This window comes from Podarcis filfolensis, assembly GCF_964270895.1.
Source record: "Podarcis filfolensis genome assembly, chromosome: 5".
Classification (NCBI taxonomy): domain Eukaryota; kingdom Metazoa; phylum Chordata; class Lepidosauria; order Squamata; family Lacertidae; genus Podarcis; species Podarcis filfolensis.
In genome coordinates, this window is record NC_139608.1 from 67,535,290 (window position 1) to 67,557,717 (window position 22,428).

Sequence of the window (22,428 nt, forward strand, 5' to 3'; positions counted from 1 at the left end):
TAATCTTGAGCAACCCTTCACCCCTAGAGCAATCCATGAAACCATGAAATGATCAGTCCGTTTTGAGCTACCCAGTATGCACTACAGAACACTTTCTTGTCTGCAGAAGCCTGGCGACGTAGGAATAATAATAATAATAAAATGAATAATAAATAATAATAATAAATGAATAATAATAATAAAAAAAAAATTAAAGCTCTTTCCCCCACGCTTTTCGCCCCGTTATGAAGTATCACACCCCTGGGCATGTTTCCTCCTGCATAAGGAGCCCCGCTGTGTTCGATGGGCAATTCCGCCGCGCGCGCCCCCCCCCCCCGGAAAAAAACCCCGTTCCCAATTAATTCAAGGCGCTAATTGTCCCCCACGAGAAGAGGAGAGAGGAGGGGATGGAGCCGGGTCTCGCGCCTGCGCATTCGCCGGGGGCGCTGCTGCTGTGCCCGGCCTCACGTACAGCTCGGGCGGCCGCTTCCCTGGCCGCGTTCCGAAGGGGCCGCCTCCCAGGGCCGGCGGTGGGCGGGATCCCGGCCCGCATAAGCATTCCGAAAGGGGCCTTGCTGCGTGCAGTCCCGGACCGGGCGGAGAGGCGGACAGGGCTCAGCAGCGGCAGCAGGAGCAGCTTGGGCGGCTTTCCTCCGAGGTGCGTGCAGGGGCTTTTCTTCCCATTTCCCACCCACTTCCCCCAACTCCTGGTCGCGTGCATGGAAGGGTCTTTACCCACTCCTTTTCCCACGGGAAGGGAAATAGCTGGCATGCCTGGCTTTGCAGCAGCAGCAGCAGCAACCGCAGCAGCTAACTTCCCCATAAAGTATGTGGTACTTTTTATTTTATTTTAGGCATTGATTTTTTTTATTTTTAAAACAAAAGCACACAATCCCCACAAGTGTGCTTTTAACAAACAGCCCTCCTTTGTGGCTACTTTGCTGGGCTCCCCTCTCTGCTTCCCCACCACCACCAAAGGCGTGCTGCCTGAATCCGCCCGGCTCCCTTTCCCCCAGGCACTTTCTCTTCCCTTTCTTTTACGCTGCTGATGTGCTAAAAAGTCCCTGGAAATATTTGCCTAGTAGCAACTCGCCCAGGGCAGCCCAGTCTTGTCAAAATTCTTGCACAGATCCGCCCATGTCTGTGCCCCAAGGGAAAAATGGGTTTGGGGCTGACGTGGATGTGGGTCTTCCCCCCCCCCTCTTCACCCTCAAGATTGCTCCTAAGCCTCTTCAGCAATTGAGCTTCAGAGGCTGTTCATTTTGCCCTATAATGAGTGGCGTGAGTTTCTTTAATCAGTAGCATATACTGAGAGTAGTATATGAGAGAAACCTGATTCCTTCCTTCCTTCTAGAATCTCCATCTCTGGCTGTTACTCATTGAGCGGATGATACTCATCCAAGTTTGCATGCGGTGCTTCTTCTCCTGATATCGGTGTTCATGCAAGGCCTAACAGTTGAAACTTTTTAAAAAACAAGATACATGACTTAACCAGAGAATAAGTTTTACTTCGCCAAACATGCCTTAGTTTCCAGTTATTTCTTAAGCGTGTTATACAACTTGTCCAGCAGGATTGGTTTGTGCGGAAATTCCTCAGCAAGCAATGGTTACCTCGCTCTCCCTTCCCCTTTGTAAATTGATCTCTTTGCAAATAAGAGGGTACAAAACTGCAAGAAGGGACTGAAGAGCCAATAAGAAAGAGAGCTGTTTGCACAGAAAGTTGACTGTTTCGATAAGGCTCTGGTACTTTCTGTTAGACTTCACTTGGGAAGATTTTTGAGATGAACGAGTGTCCGTTACGTGAGTGGGGGAGGGTGAAATACGTGGCAGTAGCATTTTTTTCATCAACCTTTCGCTCGCTTCACAAACTTTTGGAGAGAAGCTATTTACGCTGACTGGTTACTCATGCTTGCTAAGTATGAATAGAATGCATTTCTAAGCAGCTCACACAGACATGAAAAAATCTGAGCTTCGATGTAGGGGATATGCAGAGTCAGGGGTTTTTTTTGGCTAATTTTATCGGGGACTGTGCTACTTGATCAGCATTCAAATGTTTTTGAGTGTCTGAGGAGTATTGCATCACACTTGGGTCATTCAAAAGTTTGTCGAACTTACTCGAAGTCTAATATGAGACTTCAGCAGTGAAGTAAAAGTGGGTTTCCTGAAACTCGTGTGGCGTAAGAGGCTTTATGGACAAGAGATCCCGCATCAACGTACACAATATTCTCTTAGCAGCCAAGCTTATTTAAATTGCTAGAGGCAAGCTGTATAACTTTTTTCCTTGCATAAAATAATCTAAAAAGACCACCTAGCAAAGGCTGTGCTATGCTCATGCCACCAAAGCACTTCCATACTGGAACGGGGTGCGACTCTTGAAACAGTGTTAGAATACAAAGGTAGGTAGGTAGGTAGGTGAAAAAGACACACTGTCTTCTCTAGTTGAACTGTCCTGGGAGAAGTTTCATGAGAATGAAGGAAGCATGTGAAGAAAACATCAGTGACTGCTTCATCTGAACTCTCTCCTACAGGCCCTATATTGGAAGGGTCCTAATTGCTTGCTACCTTTTGGTATTTACTTATTGCAGGTGTGGAGAACCTTGGGCCCTCCAGATGTTACTGAGCTACAGCTCCCATTAGCCCCAGCATGGCCAATGGCCAGAGGGATTACGGGAGTTTTCGTTGTTCCCCCGTACCTGATTTATTGTGATTACATTAATGTATTTTGATTTCCCTTGTAAGAGTTTTGAAAGGATTTGTACCCTTAAAGTAATCAAGCAATGTTGCAATTTCTGTTTACAACAGGGGCTTAATCTATTTGGGAGACCCAGAAAATAAAAATAAAAACCCTATGTAACCCTCATGTGCTGTTTTACAACTACTATGTGTTTTATCCAGCTAAGTTTGATTGAGAGTAGATCATTGAAACTAAAGGACCAAGGTTCGTCATGTCTAGTAACTTCAGTGGGTCTACTACTCTGAGTAGGACTAGCAATGGCCACAAACCCTGTATGTTCAGTTTAGAAAAGTTCAAAGTGTGAAGCAGTATGTGAAAGGTCTACTACACACTGTGCTAAAGCAAACACTAATGATGCTCCAAGAATTTTATTTTATATTCTCTGCTAATGAATGGGAGGCGTGTTCAGCTTCTAATTGTCCAGTAGCAATGATTCCATGTGCTTCATTGTCCAGCTCTTTAATACTGTATTCCTATGCTGTTCTTAAAAACGTGAGTATCCGTTGTATAAGTGTGATGCGGATTCAGATGGGCTTTACGATATATCAGACCAAACAATATAACAGACATTTTGACTGATGGCCCATTACTATGAATGCACAAATGTTTCTGCCTGTTATTTTAAAGGGAAGCTTCCAGTGCCCTGAGATTCCTGAAATTATTTCATCTCTAAGAGCTGGATAGTTAACGGCAACGTCAGCTTCCAACTTCAACATAACTGAGACCTTCTTCTAAATATAAAATACTATTGGGAAGTTGTATTACCCTGAAACTCTGCTGCCTGACAAATTATCAGCCTACTTATTGCCTCTCACAAATACACTAATGTATTTGTGGGTTTTATTCTTACTTGTGAGGTGAATTTTCGCAGTGGGTTATGTGGTTGAGATTCGCATGAATCCCAGCTTTGTGAAATTACTCTCCAAAAGCCTTGGTAATACATTAGAAAACTATTTTCTGTTTGTTTACTGGCATGACAGTAATGCCACCTTACCTTGAAAGGCCACATTATGTGTTCATGTGATATGTGATTTTCAAACCACTTGGGGATTATAAACTCACAGACTTGAGTAAAACATGTACTCTGGGGCTGAGGCTGGCTTGCCAGCTGGTTGTCAGCTACCCTTCTGTGCCTCTGTGGATGGAAGAAAATTGATCTCTTAGCTTTGACTTGATGCACAAGCTCAGAAGGGGTATATTAAGGCGGGGATAGTAGGCAGTGGAGAGCTAATTGCCTGAACCAAGCAAGGGCTCACTAATATTAACCAGGCAAGGATGTGGATGAGCAACACTCACTCATAAAGAGGTTTGGGTAGAGAGGATAAAGGTAAACCAGGGGACATTGACAAAAGCAGTTGGATGGGAATATGGATGTGGTTGACAGGAAGCTATCTGGCCGTAAAGTTCCAGACAGATATGTATTCTAATTGAGAGACTTTCTCATTGTATCTTTGATATTAGTTGGTAGAACTCAACATCTCCTTCCCTCCAGACACTGACATGTTGTTTTTATTCTGTCAGTACCTAAAAGAAAATTTTCAGGAATGGCTTTGCATGGGTGGGAAAGCATAGCAGCACCCTTCTGGTCTTGAATTGCACATTTAACACAATTCAGTTGTACCATTTATTGCAATGCAATTGTTGCATTGGAGGTCATCTTGTCCCAACGCCCTGACAAATAGACATTCTGTTACAGCAACAGAATGACCTCTCCTCTCTGCCTGCTGTGCACTGTTCTGGGAGTTCTGCTTATGCCACAGAGCCAATTTCAAGGAGGGGGGCATGGGAGAGGGGATAAGCTGGCTCCTGCTAGTGGAACTACTTAGTTGAACCCAGCCACCAGGGTCCTTGTCTGGTTATTTCACAACATTTATTTACCACCTGTTTGTAATAAAGCATCAACACTACAGTGCTGAGATTGAACTTGACTTTAAAAAGGACAGAGGCAGTACATTGCTTTTACCTTTAGCACTCCTAAGATTAAACTCCAGGATGCTTTGGAAACAACCTCCATTCTCTCCTCTTCATTTACAGAAATAGTGCAAGCAGTAGCTCTGGGAAACAGTTGGTACTCATGTGCGTTAAGTCCTGCAGGGGAGATGACGCTCATTTATGCTTGACATGTTACAAGCCCAGTTTGCTTGGCGACAATCCAGAGGTGCTGTTTGCACATCTGCCAAGAGACTTGGCTGCCCAGGTGGTTTCTTGTGTGCACGGTTCTGTTAGAAGCATGTAAATGGCTCCTTTGCTTTGTTCTCAAGAGCCTCGTAATTGTTAAAACTATGCCGTATTTTTAAAAGTGCTGTTTTATTTCTCTTTCAGGCGTTTGTTAAGGCAAGAGCAGAGCAGTAGAACAATGATGCCCACAAAATCATGTTGCCTTCTAGTCCTCTGTGTTGTGCTTCCCTCTTCATATGCCCACACAGATTTCTTCACTTCCATTGGTGAGAATACTTTTGAGCAGAACTGTCAAGCATTTTTTTAAGAATTCAGCAATCATGATGCAGAAGTGATTCATTCAGTTGCGTTGTTCGTTTATATCATTTATGAGTTGCCCTTCCAAGATCTAGTGAAGAAAATGGAGCTAAAATATGGCCAACAATAAAGTCTAAAAATTTAATAAAAATCGGAAAAATGCCCACAGATAACTTTGAAACACGGCAGCAAAAAGTACCCAGGTATCAGTAAATAGGTACAGTGGTACCTCGGGTTAAGAACTTAATTCGTTCTGGAAGTCTGTTCTTAACCTGAAACTGTTCTTAACCTGAAGCACCACTTTAGCTAATGGGGCCTCCCACTGCTGCTGCGCCACCGGAGCACGATTTCTGTTCTCATCCTGAAGCAAAGTTCTTAACCCAAGGTACTATTTCAGGGTTAGCGGAGTCTGTAACCTGAAGCGTCTGTAACCTGAAGCATATGTAACCCGAGGTACCACTGTATTCAAAAGCACTGAAACAGTGCTGTGCTTAGCAAAAGAAGAAGTTAGTAGTACTGAACATTTAGGAGAATAATATTTGTATTTTATTTATGAAACTATTTATTAATAATACATACTCATATATTCAGATCTGCTGGTCATGCACTCAAATTGGTTAAACGTGTAATATGGTTGTATATCTCACCTAACTTAATCTTGTCAATATATTGGGGAAACCCTTTTGCCTGCCGCGTGTGGCAATTGTTACAAGTTTACTTGGGTCACGATTCTAGCCTGAAGAGAGGAAGAATTCCTAATAATAATAATAATTTATTTATACCCTGCCCATCCAGCTTGGTTTCCCCAGTCACTGTGGGCAGCCCCCAACAGCAAATGACCAACTATACAGTTGCTCTTAGAAATTAGTAGTCCTATTGACTTAAAATAGCAATTCTATTGACTTTTCAAAAGGTAAAGTGGCCCTAGGGAAAGGTAATTTGCACTGTTTGTATAATATAATTGAAAGGAAGATTTTTTGCATAATAGCTAATAAATGGAATGTGACAAATATTTGACGCTTGAAAACATAATTCCAAACCCAACCCTTCTCAGTTTCCTAAGCCTATTTGAAACTAGTAAATGGCAAGGATATTTCAGTTGGATGTTTGGTTTATGGTGTTATATTCATGATTTGAAGTTTTATCAGTTGGGGGGGACAACTTGGGTTTCAAAGTGGGGAGGTGACTAGCTTTTCCAGAAGAGTGGAATCCACTTCTGAATTCCCTTTTCCTTGGCTATTCATATCAATATTGTGTCCTACAGAAAGCAATTTGGAGAGGAAGGGAATCCTTGATAGCATAAACTTACCAGTAATTCTTAATGTGTTGTAAAACTGCCACTGAGAAACTCTCTAATGTGGAAAAATCACAATCCACAGGGAGAGTATGGAGTGATTTTGCAATATTTGCAAGACATTAGTTCAGAGAAACAGGCTGCTGCCTCGCAGCTTACATTCTACTTGAGACATATTGGTTAACTTACTGACAATATATTCTGATTACATGGCAAAACTAATTAAGAATAGCAGGGAGAAATATTTCCCTTGCACCTTTTTTGTAAGAATTAGAAAGTGTAAAGTAATTGCAAACTCCTTGTGCATTTGGGTTTGTTGGTTGTTGTTATTTTTTAAAGCATATTGTTAAGATTTTGTAATGGATCATAGTCATAATGAGTGAATTAAATTATCTTTTTAGGTCACATGACAGACTTAATTAATACGGAGAAAGACCTGGTGACTTCGCTAAAAGACTATATCAAGGCAGAAGAGAGCAAGCTGGAACAGATTAAGAAGTATGTACAGGCTTTAATACTAGTATTTAGTGGGTGACAAAAATTTGCCCCAGGCCAAATAATATATGGCTTTTTGTGGGCAGAGGAATATTTGCTATTTCTGCAAAATGTTGGCTCTAAGCCATCCAGAGTTTAAATATGGGCTGTGGATAATAAAAAGAACTTTACTTCCTATACTTCAAACCTTTGGAAAAAGTACAGAAATGTATGTATGTATGTAAGTATGTATAAATAAATAAATGTACATTATTTATTCAGTTTATTAGTCACTTGATACACAGGGAATCTCCAAGTGACTTGCAGCATTTAGAATGTAGAGAAGAAACTATTAAAAACTAGTCGCATTATGAGCTAGCTTTGAAAATCTGTGCTTTTTATTTATCTTTAGACCATGCAATTTATTTATCTTTTAGATCATGAAACAATACAAGGTATCCGATGTCAATTCACAACATTAATGTTGGCACACGGAAAGTGACTTAGTAAATATATTTAGGTTGCATTTTGTCTCTCTAGATGGGCAGAGAAACTGGATAAGCTGACAGACACTGCAACGAAAGACCCAGAGGGGTTCTTGGGGCATCCTGTGAATGCATTCAAATTGATGAAGCGACTTAACACAGAGTGGAGCGAGCTGGAGAACCTAGTCCTGAAGGATATGTCTGATGGTAGGCTTTTAAAAAGCCATTGTAAGGGGTGGCTTGCATGCTGAGAGCTGTGTGGGTAGTGGATAATTCAGTGAGCGGTGGGCCAGAAAATCCCTGGTTTCCGTTCTCTTTAGCCACTTTCGTCTCCTAAAAGGTCAATAATTTCATACTGAGGAGATCTGAAATCTCAGTGAAATTTGGGATTTTGTGTCAGCAGTAACTCATCTTAGTGTTGTGGTACCTGCTAGAAGCCAGAAGTCTTTGTAGTGAATAGGAATAGAGTTTCAACACTGTGCTGTGTGTTTTTATGACATGAGTGAGAGGAGGGGAAAACCAAAAATCCAGGTGTAATTCATTTCTGCACCACCTTGTTAGTTACCCAGGTGAGGGGGCCATCTTTTAAATTAACCAATGAACCAAGGAAACTAATTCAAGTCCAGTATCCAGGAGAGACCCAGTATTTATTAAAACTATTGTGTTGCCAACCAGCTGCTCAGCTGCTAGTTGGAAGGACTGCCCCGTGGTATATCAGAGCAAAGCTTGTATAGGCTACTAACACACAGCACACAGAGTCATCAAAGCATCTTTAAACATCCTCCTACATACATCAAGAAAGGTTACAGATCATTGTATGTAAAATACCCATGGCTTCATATTGGTATCTTTGACCCTACAATTACCTTGGAGTGGCCCAAATATGCCCAGGCCATTTGGTCTCAAATGTCGCACTTCTATCACCGTTGCCCTAGCAACCAGGCCTTCAACGGGCTGTGTGTGTATGTATGTGTGTGTACACACACACACACACACACACACACACACACACAAAGGTTTACTTGATTTTTTTGCTGTATTCAGAGATGTAAAGGGGCAGCTGATGGGTAATATTATCAGTTATTGAGGGATGTTATCTAGAGATTAATTGAGAACATAAGCAGCAATGGGTTCATCTTGGACATATAAGGGGAGTGGGAAGCTGGTTTTGGAAAATTGTATTAAATTGAATTAATTCGGCAAGATTTGTAATGATTTGGAAAATCAATTACAATAATTGGCAGAAAAAAAGTAATCAAGGAGATGCCGGATTTCACCCTGGTGCTTTACCTCATGCCTTATTCTCCCTGCTCCTTCCTTCACACATACACACACCCTAATTTCAAGCATCCTTCACCACATGCCCAATTCTCCCTGCTCCTTCACACACACCCTGATTTCAAGCATCCTTCACCACATGCTCTATTTCCCTGCTCCTTCCTTCAAACCCACACACACACACACCCTGATTTCAAGCATCCCTCGCCACACTTGAGAATTCTATGATTCTAAGAGCTTCTTTCTTTCTTTAGGGTTCATTTCCAACATGACTATTCAACGGCAGTATTTCCCAAATGATGAAGATCAGACTGGTGCTGCCAAAGCTCTCTTACGGCTCCAGGATACGTATAATTTGGATACAGACACTATATCGAGGGGAAATCTCCCAGGTAAAATTTTTGTAATTTTTGTAAGTATATGGGGAAAGACTTTTAAGAAAACGACTTTGCAGAAGCCAATTGAGGGTGTGGGTGATTAGGGAGGGAGAGTTTGTTTCACATACCGTATTAAACCATGGTTTGTTGCTAAAAGACTGACCCTTACGTCCACCTGTACCACTATTTTCCTTCCTCTTCCCCTCCCTTTGCTTGCATGTTTTTTTAAATTACAGGCTTACTCTTTCGCTCAAACCATAGCTATGATTTGTGTTCAACTTCCAAATCACTGCAGAGGGCAGGCGGTTAAAATCTATATTACTCCCATGCCAGGATCCCAGTCTAGATTAGGTCCCCTGCAATTTGTGTTGTCGAAAAAGGGGCCATTAAAATTGTTTAGGCAATGCATATTGCAGGTTCTGGATTGTGAAGCAGTAGGAGACAAAATGTTACAGCCCTTCTTTAACCCCCTTCTAGGGTCCAAATCCAGATTTGGCCCTCAGTGCCTGCTTTTTGCATTGGACCGTGGCAAACACTCCTATTGGAGCAATTGGGATTAGTTTCCCACAGTACAAGTAGCAATAGTGTGTTTGTTGTTGACTGAAAGTGTGAGGTGCCCCACCTGTGTTTGGTTCTATTACCCCTGGGGGAATGTGGCCCTCTCAGGGCAGGGGGAGGCAGATTCCACACCCTAGGACTTAGGAAACACAACAGTTTAGTAGGGCACACTCTTTGGGCTGATTGTCTTGGTGGTCTTTAGGATCCCTATCTAAAAACCACTATCATTATAACATTAATGATAAATGCACTAATTTACAGTAAATTGCAGCCTATACAAAAATTAAGTAGCCATAGTTAGCACGAATTTTGCGCAACTTTTATTTTTTCAGTTATAGGCTTTGTAAGTTGTCATTAATCACATAATAAAAATAGAAAAATGCAGCTTCAGAAGAAGAAGAAAATCAGTGCAAATGATTCAGTAATGCAACTTGATTCAACGTTATTGGCTTCTTGTTTCCTACAGGAGTGAAACATAAGACATTTCTAACAGCTGAGGATTGCTTTGAGCTGGGCAAGATTGCATACACGGAAGCGGACTACTACCACACTGAACTGTGGATGGAGCAAGCTCTAAAACAGCTGGATGATGGAGAGGTTTCTCCTTCCATTGGCAAGGTTTCTGTTCTAGACTACTTGAGTTATGCTGTGTACCAGCAGGGAGATCTGGAGAAAGCCGTGATGCTTACCAAGCGTCTTCTTGAGTTAGGTATGTTAAAGAACTTGTATATTTCCTGTGGGTTGCAGTAACTAATTTTGTGCACTAATTTTGCTGTGCACCGAAGATCTGTTTGCTGATTAGTGCAATTTTTGCTTCCTATCTCCTCTCTCCCCCTCCCCCTTTTCTCCTGGATGGTTTGGAAATCTTCCTGATGGGATGGGAGTGTGGGATGGGAGGGGGTTTCTGAAGGAGAGAGGAATTGCTACCAAAACAGGCTTTGTCCCTGCAATTTGTTAACTTAAGGAAGTCCCTGGAAGGACTTCCCATTCCCTCTCGTCTCTCCAGTGAAGTTTTGAAGAGGTACAAATGGCTGCAGGTGGGGAATGGGAAACTTGCCTCCCTTTTTTTTAAGTTAATTTATCTCAGGGTTAAAGGCATTGTTGTGAACTTCTTAAATAGTAAGGTAAAGGTAAAGGGACCCCTGACCATTAGGTCCAGTCGTGACCGACTCTGGGGTTGCGGTGCTTATCTCGCTTTACTGGCCAAGGGAGCCGGCGTACAGCTTCCGGGTCATGTGGCCAGCATGACTAAGCCGCTTCTGGCGAACCAGAGCAGCACACGGAAACGCCATTTACCTTCCCGCCGGAGCGGTACCTATTTATCTACTTGCACTTTGACGTGCTTTCGAACTGCTAGGTTGGCAGGAGCAGGGACCGAGCAACAGGAGCTCACCCCGTCACGGGGATTCGAACCGCCAATCTTCTGATCGGCAAGTCCTAGGCTCTGTGGTTTAACCCACAGCGCCAACCGCGTTCCCTCTTAAATAGTAGTTGTCTTCAAAACAATAGCTTTTCCTAGTGCCAACAGCAGTGGCATTCTGTATTGGGCAACCGGGAGCAAGATAATCCGGCTCTGCTTCCATTAGCTGATAGCTTTTGTGCATTCAAAACAAGTCTGAACATAAATCAGATCAATTCTGAATAGGTGAGGGGATGCGTCTGTATGCTCCTGATGGCATAAACGGGAATGCAGCAGGGCTTAGAAACCTCCCTGCAGCTTGCTGCTCCTGTTTGCTCTCCCCATTTTTTTCAGACATACTGAGACTGCAGGCCCCAATAGACCCATTTCAGATTGTCATTGCGATTCTGGAAGGGACTAATGTATTCTCATTGGAATCTGATTCAGATGTGGGGAGCCTTCCAAAAGCCAATCCCCCCATGTCAGTTCCTGCTCAAGCACAAGTTTTAGATTCCACATCTTCTATTCTAATTTATATTACTACTATTGGTTTATATGCACAAAGACTTATTTACCCAGGCGTTTAGCCATTAATTAATCTATGGCTTGCTAAAGCTGGGGTGGGGGGGTCTGTTATTATGATTATTTTATTATGTTGTCTGATACTATTTTTATTACGTTTTTATTATTAATGCTCTGTAATGTGTTCTTAATGTTGTACACTGTCCTGAGATCTTTTGATAAAAGGTGGTATATAAACCGAATTAATAATAATAATAATAATAATAATAATAATAATAATAATAATACTTTATTCTTTGCTTGGGATTGTAAAAAGACAAAGTGACACATCTCTTAACGTTCATTCTGATGGTAGCAACTCCTGTTTTTCTAGCATCTTTTCCTAAAACACCTGGATTGCCACGTTGGCCTGCAATACATTCTTGTTATGCTATCATAAAATACTTGTTGGAAATGGTGCATTAATTCATGCAAGACTTTGTAAATGTATATCTGCTATTGCACCGTGCTTTATGAGTAGGATCAGGTCTTTACTGCTGCTTGGTGCATAATGACCTTCTGTTCAACGTGTTAGTGGTGGTTTTTTTGTTTTGTTTTTGTCAATTGTAATAATGTGTAAGTGTCTAAAGTTTCACTTTTTTGTTACAGAGTTAAACTATCAGAGGGGTCTTAAACAATATGATAGTACACCAAGTGTTCTCTATTGAGATTTTCACCTCAATCTTCGTGTCTGCTTAGGTCCTTTTTGTTGTTGTAAACTTTCAGAGGTAGCATATGTGGTGACGTCCAATCACTGTTGGACTCCCATTACCCCTGGCCATTGGCTATTCTTGTATCCAACATCAAATAGAGGGTAGCACATCAACTACATTTCTAGCCTTGTCTGTGCTAGTGTAGTGTTACAGTTTCACAAAAAGCGTATCTGCTGGAAGAGTGTTTCTTGCAAATATCTAGAGCTCAACAAACATTTTTTCTAGTCGTTTAAAATTTCTACGAGCATAGCTGTAATACAGCCCTAGTTTACAAGGATTGGAGCGATTTAAAGAAGCATTCATTCATTCTGAGTTGTTTCATGGAAAGATTCACAACTGCTGTGAAAATACCACTCTGTCAATCATTTGTTTCTTTGACTTAGGAACTTCTCCCTTTAATGAGAATATGCAACTAAAACAGCTGGCAGAATATGAGTGAGTTAGATGTTGGCACTATTCAGATTTAAGCGTATGCTTAAAAAGAAAATGAAAGTTAACCATGAAAAGCAAGTTTGTTGAACGGTTAGCCTTTCACAAAGGGGCTCATTTCTTTTCCAATAGATTCAGAACACCAGAGAGCTAATGGCAATATGAAATACTTCGAGTACATCATGGAAAAAGAAAAAGAAAAAGAAGCAAACAAGTCTATTGCCCAAACCGATGGACAGACTGAAAAGGAAAACAAGACTCAGAAAAGGGGACCTGCCAAAGATTATCTTCCCGAGAGACAGAAGTATGAAATGCTGTGCCGTGGGGAGGGTCTCAAAATGGTAATTAACATCTTTTATGTACAGTTTATAAAAATGGCTTTAAAATAGATGGTGAAAATCTGCTGGTTCAGCTAGATAGCGATATCGTTTCAGATATTTATGCATTTGTTTACAAACTTTTTTTGAACATTTTGCTTCAAACTTGCAGACCCCAAGAAGACAAAAGAAGCTTTTTTGCCGCTATTATGATGGGAATGGGAATCCCAGGTACATACTGGGCCCTGTTAAACAAGAGGATGAATGGGACCGCCCTCGGATTGTTCGCTTTGTTGAAATAATCTCTGATGAAGAAATAGAAACTGTCAAAGAGCTTGCAAAACCGAGGGTAAATAAAGAATCTCCATCTGTCCATGATAACTTAAATGATGCTACAAATGCATGAGCTCTCCCAGCCAGCCTTGTTTTCATGATGGCACACTTTGCTTTGGATAAGACTGTAATAAAATATTCCCTCTGCATGGTATTAAGAACTGACACATTAGAATAACTCCGTGTTAGAGCACATGCTGCAACTTACGGAATTCCCTGTTCAATCCCTGGCATTTTAAGGCTTTTAAAAAGGATTGTTTTTAAAAGTTCATTTAAAATAAAAGGAGAGCCACTGGCTATCAAAGTTGGCAGTGCTGGGTTAGGTTGACAAACAGTCTGACCTAACTTCCTCTGCAGGTCTCAGCAGTTAAGCTGGGCAGGCCTTTTTGTGGCTGGCTGTGAAAGACAATCCTGAAAAACTATAGTGTGGGACTTCACAATCTTTGCAGCATGCATGAACTGCCTCTGGATAAAAATAACTCCTTTGTATTAATATACTACTACTACTACTACTACTACTACTACTACTACCACTACTACTACCACTACTCTTAATTGTTTTAATTCTGTTTGCTAAGTACATTAGAAGTATTGATTCAGCTGCAGTTGTAAGTGACAACACCTATGATGGTAGATCACCGGCTTTCTCGTTACTCTGCAATTATGAAGTTACAACATAGTGTGTAAGCCGAATGGAGTTTCCCTTGGCCCAAGTTTGCACATGGCCATTTTGCACATAGTCTGGACTCCCAAATAAACTTAAGGGAAGACAAGAGTTTTAAGTGTAGGATTGAGTGCAGGGCATAGTTTCTCAACCATCCACCCAGTGCAGATTTTCATTCTTTTAAAAATGGCCCCAACGATGGCCTTTAATAGAAAACTTATGACTGATCCATTTTAGACCTATATGTAAAATCTTGTTTATACTTTGTATGTGGACACGATTAATTATTTGGTTTGGTTTTTAGGAAAAGATGACTTATTCCCCCAGGTCAAATAGTTTGGCAAAAGATTTTCTCAGCCATGGCACAAACCTCCCCCCACAAGCCTAGTCACCAGGGCGTGTCTGTCCCCTTGGTCAAAAGATTGATTTCAGGCACCCCATCTGAGAAATGAGAAGTTGCGCCAAAGAGCTAGTTATTAGATGCAAGTGCCTTCAGGGGTGACCTCTCATCTTCTAAAGGAGGAGATGCCTGCTGTGTTGAAAGAGCATGTGCGTCTCTCATGCGCTGTTTTTGCCTCGTCAGCACCAGTCCATCAACAATTTGTGAATAGGTGCTGCCTTGGCCGGTAGAAGCATGTGAGTTGCAAGCTTTTTTTAACCTAACTCGCACCGTCTCTTTGGGAAAGGAGAGGTTGTTCCTTGTTGCCTTGATCAGAGGGGTGCTTAAGAGGTAAGTGGCACACACCAGCACTCTGTAACTCTTCCCCACGTCAGATTAGGAGTACCAGTACCCATCACTGCTTCTTCCCACGCAGGTGGGCATTCCTCCTTTTAACAAAATGACTATTCAAGAGGTGCCTGCCTGGTAAGAAGCGTGGTCACATCTTGCATTTCAAAGCTGTATCAGCCCCTGAGAAACAGTCTAGAGTGAAGCCAGATGTGAGTTGTTTGTAGACCAGTTTGGTTCAGTATACCTGATCCAATAAAAAACTTCATAGAGATGCATAACCTATGGCGCAAATAGGTTGCTTGACTACAACTCCCATCATCCATGATCATTGGCCATGCTGGCTGCGACTGATGAGACTTGGGAGTCCAGCAACATCTGGAGGACCACAGGTTCCCCATCCCTGTAGGTATGTCAGATACCTACAGTAAGCTATCCTGATTGGTCGTAATTGTACAAGCCAAGCTGATAAATTACTGAAACCAAAGTAAAAAGCTGGGTATAAGGCTATTGGGAGTGCCCTGTTATTCCAAGCTAGTTGAAGGTGAGTCGCGTTCTTACACGTTACAAAAAGAGAAGTACCTACTTGGTAATGGGTCTTCTTCATACAGTATTGTGCATGATATTATACTGTTGCTATACATAGCTATGAGAACCAACCTACTTTAGTCTGTGCTCCATAATTGGGTTCTGAATGGTCGGATTGATGTGATGCAATAATATACATTGTAATGCAACTATTCTGATTGGTTCGCTTCACAGCTGAGGCGAGCCACCATTTCAAACCCCATAACAGGCGTTTTGGAGACTGCACATTACAGAATTAGCAAAAGGTAAGATTTCACTTGCCGTATATTCTTTCCCTTTAATGAGTGCCTCTGCGGTGCTCATTAGGGGAGAAAATGACCAGAAAACACAAGAGTTTGATTATTATTTTTCTGGTCCATTTCTTTGCTCTCTGCAGATATTGTAACAAACTGTTACTGCTGAGTTTCTCAGATTCTTCCTCTAACCAGAAGTTCTGTCCTTGTATGCCTATTTAGGATGTATTCCTAGTTTGTTCCAATCTGCCTCAGAGTTTTCTTGGGTAGAGATTTCAGTTTTTCCTTCTGCAATACAGAGTGCCATTTTCTCCAACAAAGTCTTCCATGTCTTGGTTTTTAAAGGATAGCCTCCCTGTCAAAGAGGCATGCAGAGTTATTAAGTTCACTAGTAAAATGAGCTCTCTGCTTCCTGTCTGTGAAATCTACAGAGAAGTGATCTTGGCAAGACAGCTCTTCAGCTATTTGTATTTAGGGATATTGAAGCACTTCTGCACATCCATCGTAACAGAGACTATCATTTTATTTTCCATGATTGCTAATTCCAGTTTTGTTTTGCTAGAGTCAGGTAACACATTCCCAGAGAGACTTCTACTGGTTGTGGGAAATGATTAGCAGACTTAATTAACCTAAACTACTGGCTTGATAAATTTTAAACGAGTTTTCTCTTGGCAATTGCTCACACTTACTAAAAAAGATGTGGGGTTTCCCCGTTTATCGTGACACAATATTAATAGTAATTAATCACAGCTTAATATTTATTTACACCTAGCTCTTTTGTAAAGCTCTTGTGCATGGCAGTGATCAGTTCCCCCTCTGTTTAGCTTCAGCTGCTCCCAGATCATTCACTGACCACTACAAAAAATCATGACTTACAATATTTATACTCTGGGCAGTTCATGCAACAGTTAACGGAAATAACCCTATTGTAATACCTTGTGAGGTAGGTTAGATGGTGAATGGCCCAGGGTTGCTACAATGAGTTTAATGATATCTTTAAATATATATGTATATCTCCTAAGTCTCGTGCAAAAGCTTTGTCTTTTCTCAAAAAGCAAAACTGAGGCAGCAATGCAAAACAATAAACTTCTGGGTACCGAGAAGTTCTCTGTGAAACTCTGCAAACAATTGGCTTGCATAAACTTTCCATTTGGAGGGAAAAAGTGAAAGGACAATCTAACCAAATTTACTGAACCAATTGAGATTAATTGGGTAGTAACGGTAGCAGCCGCTACTGTAATCCTTTTAAATGTTCTTGCTGATCTGAGCATTACATTCCATCCAGACCAATCGGAACCCTTCTAATTGCCTGTGGCTTGGCCCAGAAGAAGCTTGCTACTAGAGTAAGCCCCTTGTCCTTTCTCTTTTTGTAGCTGAGCCGAGCTACTGTGCATGACCCCCAGACTGGGAAACTGACCACAGCACATTACAGAGTCTCTAAGAGGTAAGGGGACGCTGGTATGTCGATAAGTTGCTACAGAAATTCTCTTTGCAGTGGCTTGTGTCAAACTTGGTGTGGGATTCTTTACCTTCCCCCCCTCCTTCAACTAATTGCTAACTAGATGAAAAGGATGGGGCCTTAAAATAGAACACTAACCTCTGTGGCTCTGGACGTTTGGAAGGCTTAAAGGGGAAAATCCTCAAATTTAAACTCTGTGGGTAAAGAACCAGTCAAAGTTAAGCACTTCAGGAATGTCCCTGTTTCTCCCACGCTCAAATCAGTGAGTCTTAGGTTGCAATCCCATACATGCTTACCTGGAATAAATCCTGTTTTAGGTCAGTGAGCTTACTTCTGGGTAGACATGTATAGGATTGCTTTGTTAAACACTTCTGTATAGGTGTCGATGCATGAACCTTACTTTCTTATCTGCATGATCCCACCAGAATTAACACTACATTGTTTTATTTTAGAAAGAATCCATGTAAGCGACATGCTATATAGCATCTGCTTGCTTTGACTTCTGTGTCAGGATGCCTGTGTTAATCTTGAGCACTTCCTAGGAGGCACATGGTAAACAGGAAGCACATTCTATGTTCATGGTAGCTTGAGATTCCTAGTTCAGATTCTATTTTTAAATAGTTAGTGTACTAAATATAGTAGTCGTCTTTTCCCATCCTTTTAAATGTGTATGATTAAAAGTTACTGTTTATGGCAAAAAAAAAATCCTTACTGGCTTAAGGGGATATTTCAGTGAGGCGCTTATAAATACTGTTAATAGTTTGTAAATCATTCAATTTCATGGGTTTCTCTTCTTATAAAAAAGTATGGCATAAGCAGCCTCAAAAATTATTTGCTATTATAATACACTTGTCCACAAAAAATGCCCAGGGGGAAAAAAATCTAGCTTTTACATCAAATGTGTGTAAATCAGGATTTGTGCAGTATGTCCAGTACGTCCTGAAAACATAACATGAGATTTTCAAGATGGGAACTAGCATGCAAGAGCACGTTGTTGGTCTTGAGCTGTTTAATGGATCAATACTTGATCCTCACACACACCTGTTGCAAAACATGGGAATAGTTGTCTCCTGTTAAGGTTGTGTCTATCCCACACTTTTGTATAAGAGCCAAGAAGATTTTTAAAGCAAAGACCACTCATTAATATTAAACGCCTTCTTGAAGCTTGCATCGTGTGTGTTGATTTGAGGAAAGAGAAGCTGCCTTGACCTTCAGGGATTTGTTACATTAAAAGCCACAATTCAGGAGCAGGCAAAAATGCAGACTGCTTTCCTTTAGTAATTAATTGTTACGTCTGCTGTTTCATGTGTGTGGTTTTAGTAGTGATAAAGTGTAGGAACTAATGTGTGAGTTGTTAGGTATAATTTGTGTCTCTGTAACCTCCTTTTAGAGAGAGCTGTTCTTCTCCTGGTGGTTTAAATCACAGTAGAACCTATTGTGGACACTCAAAATATTTACGTCAGCTGCAGTTAATATCCGCCAGTGGGCTGTGCATTCTGACTATCCCGTTTGAATCTGTTTTTGCCTTGTGCAGTTCTGTGAAAAGTTTCACACACCAGGCAATATTAAGAAGACAGATTTTTTCAAAACTGAAATCTGTATTGGCGAAGCAGTAGGTTTTCGTTCCTATCAAGGATATTAGTATTTTTTTAAAAAAAACCAACAAACTAGTAAAGCCACATTTACAGGGAACCCAAAAACTCTCTCGTGTATTTTTAATAGAAGTCTGCTTCCTCCTCCCAAACATTCCAAGCACTCTTTCCTAGCTAACACATTTCTATATTAACGGCATTCCTCTGCTTATGACAGGACTACTGTTTGTGCTGAAGTACGTGGCAGGCTGCATGACGGTGGCATTTTGCCAGCAGTGGAAAGCAGTATTTAGAGCCAAGCCATGTGTATGTAATACCATAATATTTCGGCCAGTCTGACTTTCAGGAAACTGCTGGTCGTGATGTATGCCTGTGAAATAGCCAATTACTCTACAATATAGTTTCCTCTCTAGAAAGAAAGGGGGGGGGAGACATCTTTAAAGGAATTTATTTAGACCATGATGGTGGAGTCTCCACCAGACAAATGCATGTCTTTCAGCATTACTTTTTAAAATTTTAGGAACAGTCCTTTCTAGTAGTGCCGTTTTTAAAAGCTTCAGTGGAAAGATGCTGAATCTTTTAAGGAATGAAAGTAAATGTTGATGGAAGTGAAGGTACCTTTCTTGAGTATTAGTTTATTTCAAAAGGAGAGAACCTCAGAAATATTGTTATGCCCACTAAATTTAACTTTTAACAACATTCAGCATGGAAAAGCTTTTTTGATGCTGTCGAGAGCAATAATAGCACATTGCAGTGTTCAGAGAGTACAATTTCCCCCACAAATGATACAGAGGCATTGCAGGATTATTTTAGCTTCCACATGACTGTGAGCTGAAATGAAAAGTGTTGACAAGTGATCTTCCTGGGAAAGGAAATGGGAGGATATGCTTGTTCCTCTTGCAAGATAACGTCTCTCTCTCTCTCTGCCCCCCCACTCCATTTCTGATGGCTACGCAATTGATGGGTATATGTTGACTGAGCTGAAGTAGAAAAAAAGGCATTGAAACAATTAAAAGTTGACATTTTTACGAATTAGGCTACAGGAGAAGGCTGAAACATTACAGCAGGCACAGTAATAGAGAAGCAGCACTGAAACCCCTTCTGCAAGTCCGTTTGACTCCCGGAATGGTTCAAAAACCAAAGCGCGGCTTCCGATTGGCTGCAGGAGCTTCCTGCACTCAATCAGAAGCCGCGTCGGACATTCAGCTTCCAAAAAAACGTTCGCAAACTGGAACACTCACTTCCGGGTTTGCGGCGTTCGGGAGCCAAAATTTCCGAGTACCAAGGCGTTTGGGATCCAAGGTATGACTGTGCTGTGTTTATTTAGCTTCATCCATACTGAAAGAAAACTCAGGGTGGTCTACATTACAGCAGAATATAAGAATTAAAACACAATATAAAATTGCTGTTAAAAAGAAGGAGCTGAACAACCTTATTCTGCCAAGCTTTCATTCAGAATCTAAAACGTGATTTAGAGCCTGCCTCATACCTAACAGCTCTCCATTCTGGCTGGGCCTGACAGAAGCTAAATAACTGTCCCCAATCGAAAACCATGGAATAATGTATGCCTGCCAAGCCTCCCTACCCGGAAGAGTTCCAGAGCAGCTTTGTATAGTCACTGGAACAAGTATCAGGAGATAAGGTGTTCCATAAGAAATGCTGGGCTAGGCCACAGACGGCTTTGCAAGTAAAAACCAGCACCTTCAATTGAGTCCTGGAACAACTGGCTGCCACTACAATGGTGGCTTCGTAATCGGGCAAAAGGGGAGAAGAAGCTTAGTAGCTGCAATGTGTGGAAAGAGGAAGATGCAGGAAGTTACCGTGGGGATGGTTTGTGTGCACCGGGGGGGGGGAGTGTTGCACAAATGGAGGTGGTAGGAGACATGGACGTAAGGGTGAAGGTGAAAACAGGTACAAAGCTGGGCTGCAGAACAGAAAAGAGAAAGTAGCTGCATGGGGTGAGAAGGGGAAGCCAGCGGATTAATGTAGGGGTAGTGAAGAGGGGTTATTAAGTGGTGCAAATACTAGTTTTTCATTGTAACTAACTTCGCTTACTGTAATATGAATTTTCTTCTTTAGGAAATAAGTCTTGCTATGGGTAATGCTTTACGTGACATGACATTGTTTTTTGTTATAAGAAATATATTCTCTGTCTATATTTCTTATGCTTGCAATTGCTCTGTATGCTAACAGTGGTTCTGCTAGTTTTCCCCCTAAACTTCCTTGCCTACTAACTTTGGACAAACATTCAGCTCTCACTTCTCCGTACCCTTTGAGATTCTGTAACCTGTGTGGTGTCATATTTTACCACTCTTGATTAGAGATTTGCTGTGATCCTTTTGAAAAGGAGGGTACTAAACAAACTCGAGTGGTAGTGAAAATACAGTTTAATCCTTTCAAACTAGTATATATACATGATGTGTTTCTGCAAGGGATCTTTGACCATCGATGGTGCATAAAAATCACGTTTGCTAATCGAACAACTAGCTTTTGATTACTGTTTGGTTTTTAAGGTGTACGAACCGTGACACTAGGGTCTTTAATGTTGTCCAAGCTGCTAGAATATTTGGGGAGTAGACACCTTAACAGAAAATTCAGGTTTGAATAGAAAGAGGCAGAAGCTGAGTGGGCACTTTAAAAAAACCTGTGTGTGTCTGGTAGGGCAAAGAATTTTGGCAGGAAGAGAGCCAAACACTTAACAGCTTCTCCAGTTTCAGATAAGATTGTGCTATTCCTCTGCCCCCAGCCCTCAGCCCACATTTAAATGAACGCTTCTTCTGGACACTGCTTTTTACTTGGGAGTAGTCCACGTACTTTACTGCTTCAAACAGTCCACCCCATCATTACAGTCCCTGGTAGGAATGGAAATAAGTTCTTGTGACTAATCTAGTCTTCAATCCAACTCTAGTCCATGAAAGCTTATTCCACAATAAAATGTGTTTGCCTGTAAAGGTGCCACAAGACTCATTGTTGGTTTTTTGTTGCAAAACACGGCTAGCCCTCTGGAAACTAGTCTCGTACAGTGAATTATAACCGTGTACAATGGTCACAATCCGAAGCACCACTTATCGGGGATGCTGCTGCTAGCTCAGTAAAATGGTTTTCAGGATAATTAGTAATATATATAGGAGAGCCCACACCCCATGTGGAGCAAGGGGAGCAAGTGGAATTTTTGCTACACTTGTGGGTGAGAGTGGAAAGTAATCTTGTTAAGCCACCAGTTGCTTATTAAAATACAGATAGACAATACAGGGTTTAGTCCATTCATCCTTAGCTGTTTGTTGGACAGTTTCTAGGGCAATTGTTTCCGCCAGCTCTTTAGTGGAGAGGTGGGAATTTTGAGTGCAGTTCTGGCATGGAGAGGCTTCCTGTTTTTCGCATATATCAGCATCAGCAGCTGAATCAGTGCAGGTAGGGTTCAAGTATACACCATGATGTGTATGCATATATAAGAAAGCAAGATAGAGCTTTTTTCACAGTCAGGCTCTCTGGTTTGACAGGAGAGAGTGGGTGGTATTTAAGTTTAACTAAGAGGAGACCCATTGATATCAGTGGACCTAACTTATTAACCAATGGACCTGTATTAATTTCAGTGGGTTTATTATGTGAGTTAATTTCAACGGGTTTATTATGTGAACTGCAGTGTGTACCACCGCAGCATTTCCTTCACAATTGTGGTGAATCAAAGAGGGTCTGTCACACATTGCAATACTGTGTATATCATGCTCTCCCAAGTGTTCTTTTGGGTCACAACTTACT

General features: G+C 41.4%; 1 protein-coding gene across 4 annotated transcripts in view; it reads left to right on the top strand.

Moving 5' to 3' along the window:
• Nucleotides 1-371: 371 nt before the first annotated feature.
• Nucleotides 372-22,428, top strand: part of P4HA1 (prolyl 4-hydroxylase subunit alpha 1) — a 30,004-nt gene continuing 7,947 nt past the window's right edge. For 2 of the 4 annotated variants that reach the window (XM_083614123.1, XM_083614125.1), the window contains exons 1-9: nucleotides 372-637; nucleotides 5,036-5,157; nucleotides 6,884-6,980; nucleotides 7,497-7,648; nucleotides 8,974-9,111; nucleotides 10,121-10,363; nucleotides 12,889-13,097; nucleotides 13,246-13,422; nucleotides 15,560-15,630. In XM_083614123.1, the coding sequence (XP_083470249.1) occupies nucleotides 387-637; nucleotides 5,036-5,157; nucleotides 6,884-6,980; nucleotides 7,497-7,648; nucleotides 8,974-9,111; nucleotides 10,121-10,363; nucleotides 12,889-13,097; nucleotides 13,246-13,422; nucleotides 15,560-15,630 (1,460 nt within the window). In that variant the 5' untranslated portion in view covers nucleotides 372-386. Of the gene's footprint in view, nucleotides 638-5,035; nucleotides 5,158-6,883; nucleotides 6,981-7,496; nucleotides 7,649-8,973; nucleotides 9,112-10,120; nucleotides 10,364-12,888; nucleotides 13,098-13,245; nucleotides 13,423-15,559; nucleotides 15,631-16,991; nucleotides 17,063-22,428 lie in introns of all 4 variants that reach the window. The other 2 variants (XM_083614124.1, XM_083614126.1) reach the window with 1 other exon arrangement.